Source organism: Quercus lobata, chromosome 6 (genome assembly GCF_001633185.2).
Source record: "Quercus lobata isolate SW786 chromosome 6, ValleyOak3.0 Primary Assembly, whole genome shotgun sequence".
NCBI lineage: Eukaryota > Viridiplantae > Streptophyta > Magnoliopsida > Fagales > Fagaceae > Quercus > Quercus lobata.
In genome coordinates, this window is record NC_044909.1 from 12,913,414 (window position 1) to 12,924,526 (window position 11,113).

The 11,113-nt window shown below is 33.2% G+C and overlaps 2 protein-coding genes across 3 annotated transcripts; one reads left to right on the top strand and one right to left on the bottom strand.

Moving 5' to 3' along the window:
* Positions 1-344: 344 nt before the first annotated feature.
* Positions 345-6,571, top strand: LOC115994663 (protein REDUCED WALL ACETYLATION 2). 2 transcript variants are annotated; one of them, XM_031118881.1, is made up of 16 exons: positions 345-738; positions 855-946; positions 2,070-2,210; positions 2,317-2,373; positions 2,477-2,549; positions 2,977-3,135; positions 3,441-3,590; positions 3,680-3,935; positions 4,024-4,145; positions 4,240-4,326; positions 4,403-4,491; positions 4,584-4,646; positions 4,815-4,871; positions 5,299-5,395; positions 5,479-5,637; positions 6,154-6,571. In XM_031118881.1, exons 1-16 carry the CDS (start codon positions 706-708, stop codon positions 6,157-6,159), a joined length of 1,641 nt encoding a protein of 546 aa, XP_030974741.1. In that variant the 5' UTR covers positions 345-705; the 3' UTR covers positions 6,160-6,571. The 2 variants fall into 2 exon arrangements, with proteins under 2 accessions (XP_030974741.1, XP_030974742.1); XM_031118882.1 differs by having other exon boundaries at positions 2,073-2,210.
* Positions 6,572-9,081: 2,510 nt separating this feature from the next.
* LOC115994665 (desiccation-related protein PCC13-62-like) lies at positions 9,082-10,862 on the bottom strand. Its single transcript, XM_031118883.1, has 3 exons — positions 10,540-10,862; positions 10,079-10,304; positions 9,082-9,459 (listed from the first exon to the last, which is right to left on the bottom strand). The coding sequence occupies exons 1-3, from the start codon at positions 10,860-10,862 to the stop codon at positions 9,082-9,084; spliced, it is 927 nt and encodes a 308-aa protein (XP_030974743.1).
* Between the last annotated feature and the right edge of the window lie 251 nt (positions 10,863-11,113).

Genomic DNA, 11,113 nt, shown 5'->3' on the forward strand with positions numbered 1-11,113 from the left:
CACTTATCATGTTATGCAAGGTGAGGTGAGAACGAAGCTAAGATAAAATAAAACCATACATAATGAATAGAAAGATCTTATCCTTTGATCTAGCCCCCAATCATCATAGGAGATTTGACTAGTGTATCATAAATTTATTTTAATGAACTCAACCTACCATAAATGTGTTTTTATTTTTTAAAGCATATAATCAAAGGTGAAAATACAAGTAAACCCAAGAAGAAGTCGGTATGATTTTTTTTTTTTTTTTTTTGATAAGATTAATTTTAGTGCTTTGATTAATGATTAATTATTAGCATTAGTAAGAAGAAACAGCGCTTTCACTAAACCAACCTCTATCGTCACACATTTATATCACAAACATTCTTCTCTCTCCGTGTCTTTCTCCCTCTGCGTCTTCCTCCACTAAAAAACTCGTTTTTTAAATTCACATTCTCCGACACTTTTCTTTGTCTATCTATTTTTGTGTGTGTAAAATATACGATACGAACCCCTAAACCACCACAGCTACATACATTCTCATTCAAATCTTACGCCCTCTGCTTTGATTTCTCTCTCTCTAAATTCATTTTCAGATTCAGATCTAATCTGCTACATTCGGTGGGAAATGCTCGTTGCTTTTCTCACCACCCAATTCCAATCTCTCTAAACCCAATTTGTAGGTTTTCAAACAGTAAGGCTCTGTTTGGCTCATTCTCCAAAAAAATGCTCATCGTTGGTCCAATCACTCCTGGCCAGGTAGATCTCGTGCTGAACTATGTTTTTTTTTACTCAGTTTCTCAATCTTTTGCTATTGCTAGTGGTAGTAGTGTAAGTTTACTCTTTGTAATGTGTGTCGTTTTATTTGATTTCAGGTGTCGTTTTTGCTTGGAACCATACCTGTTATTGCAGCTTGGATTTACTCTGAGTATTTGGAGTACTACAAAAATGTAGCCCCTCCCAAAGTGTATGTTTCATATTTTATTTATTTATTTGTGAAAATTTTGTCTCCTTTTTTTTTTTTTTTTTGGATTGCAATTTTGTCTCATTTATGAAAGGTTTATTTTCAAAATATTAATCCGATTCGAAGTTATTAAGTGGTGAAACATTAGTAAAGAAATAAGGAGGAGGGTTTTTGAGCTCTTTTTTATGAGTTGAGCATTGAATTTCTTGAATTTATAAACTTACTATTTGGTTTAATGATGCATTCTATGTTATTTTTGGTGTATGATGTATGTATGGTCATCCAGGGTTCAAATCCCCGCTCTCCCACATTATCAAAAAAAGAATTATGCATGTATGTGTTTATTTGTATGTTTATGTATCATTATGCAACATACATTCATGGCATTGTCATAAGAAATCATGTTGGAGTGTGATAAATTACTGATTGTCCCAAAAGTTTAAGCGGTTAGAAAATGGTGAACTTAATCATTTAACCATAATTCTAACACTCTCCTTCATACGTGGGCCCAGATTCTCTCTTGATAAGAGAGGCCTAACACATGGGTTTTTTAACTATTTTTTTTTTTTTTTGGATAACGTAGGGAACCTTTCTAAAGAAGTCCTTTGGAATCACCTCTAGCGAGTAAAAACCTATGAGCAACTAACCCTACCCGCCAAAATTAATTGTTGGCTAATCCAGGGGTATTCATCCCTGATAGGCTAAGCAGTTTATGCTCATGCTCAAGAGCAAGGGTTTTTTAACATTTTACATAGGAGGTAGAGTGGATACAAGGGTCAAGTTTAGGACCTCTTGCTTTAATATCATGATAATTACCAATTGTCTCAAAAGTTTAAACTGTTAAGAAATGATGAATTTAATCATTTAACCAAAATTCTAATAGTTTATATATCTTTTAGCGAGAGTGAAAATCAAATGGTTAAAAAGAATGTAAGGTTTAATTATTTTTTTTGAGGAAAAAAATGTAAGACTTATTAGATGATAATCTATTAATGTGTTAAATGTTTCTCTATTGTCAAAAATAAAGAAGAACATTTAAGGCTAAGAATTTTTTTTAAAAATACATTTTATTTTTTTAGTTATTTATTTCTTAGTTTTGTCACGATCATTTTGCTGTTTTTACTAGTAGGCACTCGGATGTGAATTTGGTGGAACTAGGGAATGATGCGGTGAAGGAAGATGACAGAGCGGTTTTATTAGAGGGGGGAGGTCTCCAATCAGCCTCTCCTAAATCTCGAAGTTCATTTGTTACAACTCCTTTCTTCAGGTTTCTAGAGACTGTCTTCGTGTCTTTAAGTTGTCAACTTATTATCAATTAATGCTTGCATAGGCAGTCAAGCTTACATGTCTTGTTTCATGATTTTTTTTTTTAGGTTCCTCGTGATGGAGGATTCTTTCTTGCTTGAACATCGTTTGACGCTTAGAGCCATGTGAGCAAATTACTTTGTTGAATGAAATTGAGAAGTATTACTCTGCAAGTGAATTTGATTTTGACTTTCTTTCTTCTTCCTCTTCTCTCATTTGCACTTGCAGGTCTGAATTTGGTTTGCTCTTGGCTTATTTTTACTTGTGTGACCGCACAGATTTCTTTGGCTCATCGACAAAGGTTCTATTGCTTTATCATGTTGCATTTATTTATTTCATTCGTTTTTGTAGGAAAAATACATTAGCTTTGGGGTAGCCATTTCTCTAAACAAGCATTTAATACAGTCAGGCAACATGAAAATAATGTAGTTTGATTAAGGCCACTGCAATCACGTTTAACTATGAGTCCTAATGCTTTATGGTTGTCACTGCAATCATTTTTGGAACAAGCATATAGTGCAGAATTTCATTCGATCTATGCTACGTTTTAGTCTCAATCATTTGCACTTAGAAGCTGAAATTTGCATCTTTACTTCTAGAAAGTTCATTGAATTGTGAATTGGGAGTGATATAGATGGACTGCATAAATATAAGTATTTATCTTTTGAGTTATTATCTTTTTGGCCACTGATTGGGTTTCTTTCCTTGACTATTATCTGTCCATGCAGAGTTATAATCGGGATCTCTTCATATTTCTCTACTCCCTTCTTATCATAGTTTCAGCAGTAACTTCTTTCAAAATACATAATGATAAGTCACCAATCACAGGGAAATCTATTCTTTATTTAAATAGACATCAAACTGAAGAGTGGAAAGGTTGGATGCAGGTTAGTCAGCTCATTCAATATATATCTATTTGTTGAAATATTCTTTGTCAAATGTTTTAATTTATAAAGGGTAAAAGCTTTGACCATGCAACACTCTTGGCTTGTTGATTTGGGAGCGTATGCCCGACATAAAACATTGAGCAACAGGCACTCTAGTAGTGAAGCACACTTTCACCATCTCATAAACAATGTATCTGTATTTGGGGATAAAAATCTTTATTTTATGCCGTTTAGGCTTCATGCAGTCAGCAGCTCTTATTTCCACACCATTATTAGTAATCTTACTTTTCTCTTCAATCTTACAGGTACTTTTTCTGATGTATCATTACTTCGCAGCAGCAGAAATCTATAATGCTATCCGAATGTTCATTGCTGCATATGTGTGGATGACTGGATTTGGGAACTTTTCATATTATTATGTACGCAAAGATTTCAGCCTTGGAAGATTTGCACAGGTTTGCTGTCACTAGAATTAAAGATTTCTTATTTGAATTCTCCCACAAATTAGTGTGTTTCCAACCATTTTGTATTTTTTTGTAAGCAGATGATGTGGAGGCTTAATTTCTTGGTATTTTTCACTTGTATCATCCTTAACAACAGTTACATGCTATACTACATTTGCCCCATGCACACCCTTTTCACTCTTATGGTTTATGGGGCGCTTGGTATTCTGAACAAGTATAATGAGATTGGGTCAGTCATGGCTGTAAAAATCCTTGCTTGCTTCTTAGTAGTTATCTTAGTATGGGAAGTACCTGGAGTGTTTGAATTGATTTGGAGCCCGTTAACATTCCTTCTTGGTTAGTGACTTGTCAGAGCTTCATATTCCCTGTTAGAACATTGCTGGTCATACTGACCCAAATTCCTCAAATCATCAAATCGTTGCAGGTTACACTGACCCAAATCCTGCAAAATCACAGTTGCCCCGATTGCATGAGTGGCATTTCCGTTCAGGCCTTGATCGCTACATATGGATAATTGGGATGATTTATGCTTATTATCATCCAACTGTAAGTTTTAATTTGTGCAATAAACTAAAAACATTTCTATAGTTACCTCTTTCATTTGAGTGAATGGCTAAGTAATTGGCACGATTTATTGTAGGTTGAAAGGTTGATGGAGAAATTGGAAGAAACAGAAGCAAAGCGCAGAATATCAATTAAAACGGCTGTTGCATTGATATCTTTAGTGGTATTTTTTATGATTAAACAAAATTCTGTTTTTTAAATGTTCATTTCTCATGCAAACAGTTCTGGTGGATTTCTAGGTGGGATACATGTGGTTTGAGTATATATACAAGCTAGACAAGATCACCTACAACAAATTCCATCCATACACTTCGTGGATTCCAATAACGTATGCATATCTTAACTCAAATATGTTTGGTGTTTTGCACTAATCAAAACCTTCTGCTAATATGTGATGTATCATTCAATATTGTTGATCAGGGTCTACATATGTTTGCGAAATGTCACCCAGCATTTTCGTAGCTACAGTTTGACCCTTTTTGCGTAAGTGGCCTTTATTTTAATTCATTTGTCATGGAATTATCCTTATATGTAAGTCATAAGGCCACTATCTGGGGGCAACTTCGAGTAGATTCTTCTTGGTTTTCCTCTTATTTTCAATTCATTTTATCTTTGAATAAGATTCATGATATTAATTCTTTGGTTTTCTAGATGGCTTGGAAAGATAACTCTGGAGACCTACATCTCACAAATCCATATCTGGTTAAGGTATACTAAAGCATATAAGCTGTGAAAGCCTGCTAGAAATTTTAAGGGCTTCATCAATATCAAAGTATATCTGATGCTGTTATTTGCAATTAATGGTTTGATGCTTATTGTTAAACTAGTAGATAGCCTACAGCAGGTCCAGATTGCATCTCTGATTTCTAGGACAGGCTTCTCATCTTTGCATTGGCTTTGTGAGGGTCCTAGCTAAACCAGTAGTACCTATTGCCCTCTATAAAGTCTGAATTTTGAAAGAAAACATAAAAATCCTATTGAAGCTTATTTTTGAGTGTCTGACACTTAATGGAACTGTAGTTTTCTGTGTAAGGTTGACATGTTATGCATATGTAGTATGTACATTTGCACATATATTCATCCATTCAGATACATATATGGAATACTATTTTTTAATGATTCAATGAATTTGCAGGTCGGGTGTTCCAGATGGTCAGCCAAAATTGTTGCTCTCTCTGATCCCAGACTACCCATTATTGAATTTTATGCTCACCACTTCAATATATGTTGCAGTAAGTAAAAGATGTTCATACTTCAAAATCTTGAAAATATAAGTGTATAATTAAAGTTGACAATTTTTATGGCTTTTTTGCAGATTTCTTACAGACTCTTTGAACTGACAAATACATTGAAAACAGCATTTGTCCCCAGTAAAGACAACAAGCGCCTTACGCACAACATTGTTACAGCAGTAGCAGTCTCAAGCGTTATATACTCCTTATCTTTTATATTCCTAAAAGTTCCTCAGATGTTGGTAAGAGTTATTCTCTTCATCAAATAGTTGTGATTTCTGAGTCAGTTTGATGTGCTTTCATGTGAGTTAGGTGCTGTCCAATGCTGCATATGTTACGGGGATTGAGTCATGGCCTTATTAATTTAGAAACACATGATTTGAGGTGGCACAAATGGAAAATTTTTGAATGGCCTGTGCTTTTCTTCATCCTAATGCTTAGAACAACTCTCAATTTTAGGCTTTGAAGTTGAAAAATAGATGGTGCATTTACCATCAAGAAAAGTTGAAGTCTGAAAAAATGAGTTCTATAGGAATTGAGCTGAAAGAAACTGCATCACTATTACTGGTGGGCATATGCCTACAACTGAATTAACTTGAATATGATTCATAGTCTATTCAGTTTGAACCCCATGATTATTGTTGAAGTTGTAATTTTATAAAATAATTGTTTGTCATCTCAAGTCTGCAATATTGCTTATACAGTTATACTAATAATTCACAGTTTTGAGAATTTACTGATACTCCAATGATGCACAGGTTTGAGAATTCAATCATGTAAATACAGTATAGAAGGCTGCCGGGTTATTTACAAGTTCTTGAACACATAGAAGAGTACTGTTCCACTGCAAGAGAGTTGTCTCCATAACAAAAACCGAGAAATGGATTCTTCTGCAGCCTGTCACTTGGTTACTAAGGGAAAATCAGATCTTGGTAATAGTAATATATTTTGGGTCATTTTGTATATGAAAAGTGGTAATGGATATAGCCTCCAACCCAGGGGTGGTTCTTGTCACGTTTTAACATTATCCTACCCACTACAGTTAAATGATTATAAGTGCAATATACCAGTATATCAAATGTGACTCAAGACGTGTTTTCATTGGATTAATTTGTATTGTCAAGAGCATGTGATTTTTACTTTTACTGGCTTTAGGCAATATAAACTGAATTGGCACTACATTGGGTCTCCTTCAGGTTAACCATGTATCATATCATGCCATGTTTATTTTGGACCCGTTTTGTATTGCACCCCTCATCCATAAGAATACTTGGCCTTGGCACGTCTCTGTTTCTATCAAATCTATGATGGAACATTATATTGGAACAACCATCTTTACACTTATAGGTGGTGGTTCACTTTAAATGAAGAGTATCAGTCCACTTTTTAAAAACTTAAAATGTAAGGAAAGTGAGAAAATAGAATTGCTTTAATGGTTAATTCAAATTAATCTAGGAGTAAAATCTTGTGGTAAATTCTAATTCGCTTAATTGGTAAAATTTTTTTATGATCGAATAAAAACCTTGGGGCCACAGTTTGCTGAAAACTTATTGGTGTCTATGTGTAATGGTAAAGAATAATTATTATAAATCAGACGATTCTAAAAGAATAAAGATATATTGCACAAAGACGTACAAATAAGCACAAATAATAATTGAATAGCAAGGCATTGTCAGATCTCAAATTGCAACAAGAGATTCTAGAATATTTTTTTTTTTTTTAAGAAGACATCTTACGCAATAAAAAAATAAAATAATGTTGCTAGTGTAATCCAACCTATAGAACAACTTTGATACAAAATTTCCTGCAGATCAGATTGCCTGCTACAGTCAACCACCCCAACACATTTCCCCCTTACAACCAAGTATTATAAAGGAGACAAGGAAGATAGACTAAAGTAAACCACATCTATATAATATCTAAAAGTTGAAACTTAGAATTTATTGTTATTACGTTCCTATTGAGTCACATTAGTGTAGCATTTCGGTCTACTTTAGTCTATTTTAGTCCATTTCATCCATTCAGTCCGTTTGGTCCACTTTGATGCATTCAGTCCATTTTGTCTAGTTTGGTGATGCTTCAGAGTTTGTCTAAAAAGAAAAGTTGCTTCATTGAAAATTACATCAATCTCAATGTAACGTTGGTAAGCTTTTGATAAAATTACATTTTTATTATTATGTTATTAAAGTCTTGATAAAATTATTTTGTTTCTTAAAAAAAAAATGTCTTGAATTTTTTTTCCTAATATAAGTGATGGATTTACTTAAATCTGTTTCCTATTTAGGCCATTCAAGACATATAGATGATGAATCATTTATAAGGAGCATTAGAAATAAATTCCAACCTCATATTGCATTACTTACAAAATATCTCGCCTTATATAATAATTTAATATAAATTGCATTATACTTCCTTTAAAAAAAATTACAAAATTTAAAAGACTTTCAAATAAAAAATCTAGATAGTTTAATTTAGAAAATATAATATATTGTATCAACTATACCTTGTTAGAAAATAATTACGTCATTTTAAGAAGAGTTTGGGACTAACACTTAGTCCTTATTATAAATTTAATTTATTATTTTCGTTTTTCACTTAACCAAAAAAAGATCAAATCATCGGCGCATTTGTCTGCCACAAGTAATCTTTTAAAAGCTGACACAAATCAGTAAAGCTATTTCCAAACTCCAGTAGATGCAGATACATCACAGCAAGCAGCAACAACATCATGGCTTTGCTTCCGTTCAAGATTAGCACAGAATTCATCAGAACATGTGAATGATGTCATAGGAAAATCTTCTTATGTCAAGGAAAGTAGTAAGAATTAAAAAAAAAAAAAAAACTGACCAAAAAAATGAGAAACATGTAGAAAACCCCACACTATCACTTAGTTTCAAAGGCAATAATAGAAATGACGAATAAAGGGTGCTCTCCTGATGCAGTGAGCTATACGAATGTAGTGTCAGGGTTGTGCAAGTGCAAGCATGGTAAGGTGAAGGAAGCGAGGAATCTCTTGTTATGAGGATTGAACCCAACACAGCAGTGTATATATAATGCATTGATAAATGGGGTTTGCGGAGAATACAAGTTTGAGGATGCATTTGGGTTGTTATCTGAGACGGTGGATAAGGAGTTGATGCTAATGTCATCACATACTTGTAGTTGCGGTTCAGGAATTTTTTTCAAGACTTAAATTAAACAAAATTTAATAAAAATTAAACTTGAATATATTGACTTCACATTAAAAAAAAAAAAAAAAACCAAGCGCAAATAGATAAAGTTCAGGATTAAATCGATAAAATATTCCACTAATTTCTTTTTTAGGGAAATTATGGCCAAGAGGTTGAAAAATGCATTTTTGTAAATATACTATTTTTATTTCATCATAATCATTAATATGAAAAGATAAGACATTTTCTCATAACTTAGGATCTAAAAGAAGATTATTCAAGTCAATACGATTTTGTTTAGAAGATGAATCTTGCAATATAAGTGATTTCCTTATAAGAAAGAAGGTGATCGAATGAATTAGGAGTCTAAGCTTTTGAACACATTGATTACACACAAAACAAAATTCCCTTTATCACATTATTAAAGAAAACTTCTTATTCTTATATAGGACCACAAAGTAGTTGAAAATCAGTGAATTCAGTAACACATATATAGCTACAATAGTATTCTAGTAATTAAGCTTTAGACAAATGAGATTTGGCAATACGACCATCGGCTCCCTTTGGATAGAAACCCCCAGGTTTGCGCTCATCGCCACTCCCATATACAATCCTCAATATCTCCTCGGGAGTTCTGTCATATGCAACTGAGTATTTGTCCCCAGCAAGCACATTGCCTATAATTAATCCCTCAGCGCCCTCATCCTTAGGAACCACAAGGCCTTCATCTTTTACACCTGCATTTCCTAGCTTATCCCTGAGCTGTGAAAAGCGGCCCGTAAACTCTGCAACAGTTTTCCTGTATGGCTTAACCTTGATATTTTTGTACCTATATAGCAATGCACGAATAACTGCATCTTGGCCTGATTCCACACCCAAAAGGCCAGCAACAAGCTGAACATTCACACGCATGCATCATTATTATATAGCATTATTAGTCAATAATGCGTGAAATGCACGAAAAAGTTCAACAAAATATGGTAATCTCTCTTTGTTGCATTTTTTTTTTTTAATATGGAATGATAGATTTTAATAGGTGTTTGTATATAAAAAATTACTTGTTCTACTATTTAAAGAAAATATGAAGTGATAATATTCTAATGGATGACGTGAATATATAAGGTTTTATAGGGAATCTTCATTGAATTTAAAAAAAAGAAAAAGACAACTAATGCGGGAAAATGTGAGTTTTGAAAAGCTTATGTGGTAAAATTACAAGAAGTCAATAAAAAGTCAAAAGATTTTCATCTTATATTATATATATAAACTACTACCAAACTTACTACAAAGACTTTACAAACTAACTTAACTATGAATATGATTGGTGCTACTTCGAAAACATAATAAATAAATATTTAAATTACTTTTTTTGTTATTATTAACGCATCAATTTATAAAGTTTATATAGTAAAATTTGTCTTATCTTAAACATCACTCATTTGTAACTTTCATTCTTCTCAAAAGAAAAAAAAAAAAAAAATGGATAAAGTTGATTGTCAAATTTGAGGCTTACCCTCTTAGACTTAGGATCTTGGAGTTTGGCGCTTGCTCCAACATACCCCGTGAGCCCAACATAGGGAATAAGATAGGATGCAAGGAGAAAGTTAAGGCCATTTCTGTAAGGGTCAAAACTAGGGACCAATTGTGTTTCAAATGCGCTATCCACCACCTTAGCAAATGATTCAGCACTCAAATTCAACAATGGCCTTGGGAATCCTTTAACTATACTTTGAATTGCCCTACATCAAGAAAGTATGTATCACCATTACCACTTTGGTAGGGATGCAATAATTGCTACAAAACCGATTTAAAATTATGTAAAATGATGAAATATTACTTAATTTTCACCCAAAAAAGAAAAAGAAATCATACTTAATTATTTTATGACAAAAGTTCACAAACTAAAGTGACAATGTCAAAAAATGTGATATATTTAACATTAGTGTGAAAGAAAATAAATATTAGACATAGAACCTTAGGTGCCCAACTTCTTGGAGAGCAAACTGCTTAATGACATCTCTAGTAAAGGGGCCTAGATTTGCACGTTTACCGCCGATGGGTGTTGGACCTCCCAAGGTTAAATTTGGTGCAAATTTATCCAGGCCATAACCCAAAGCGCCATACAAGAAGAATTCAGCTTCAAGGTACTCTAAGTTTAGAGGAAATTCCAAAAGATCAATATCAACCTCTGGGAGTGAGGAATTAGATTTTGTGATTTCAGAAGAATAGGATTTTGGAAGGAGGAAGAGCATAAGTGATGCAATTGTGGTGACAATGGAAGTAGCTAGAAACATCATGTCTTAACTTCTTTCTTTGCAAGTGATGTGTGTTTGATTGACCCTATAATTCGTCAGTCTTATATATAGAGTTTCTAGTTGGCAGTTGGCACAGGATTAGTATGGTTACATTGGTGAATGTAATTAAAATTGGTAAGCTGATAAAGGCAAAACTCTATAAGTAAATTTGATTTTTGTGTAATTATCTCAAATAAAATTGCTTTAAAAATTATAATTATAATTTTGGATTATTTATTGTCATGAAAATGTCC

Coding starts and splice junctions, on each gene's coding strand:
- LOC115994663 (XM_031118881.1), top strand. CDS start 706: ATGCTCATCGTTGGTCCAATCACTCCTGGCCAG. Junction 2,211..2,316: donor GTTACAACTCCTTTCTTCAG/GTTTCTAGAGAC, acceptor TTTTTTTTTTAG/GTTCCTCGTGATGGAGGATT. Junction 4,872..5,298: donor CAAATCCATATCTGGTTAAG/GTATACTAAAGC, acceptor ATGAATTTGCAG/GTCGGGTGTTCCAGATGGTC.
- LOC115994665 (XM_031118883.1), bottom strand. CDS start 10,862: ATGATGTTTCTAGCTACTTCCATTGTCACCACAATTGCATCACTTATG. Junction 10,305..10,539: donor CAAGAAGTTGGGCACCTAAG/GTTCTATGTCTA, acceptor TTCTTGATGTAG/GGCAATTCAAAGTATAGTTA. Junction 9,460..10,078: donor AAGATCCTAAGTCTAAGAGG/GTAAGCCTCAAA, acceptor GTGAATGTTCAG/CTTGTTGCTGGCCTTTTGGG.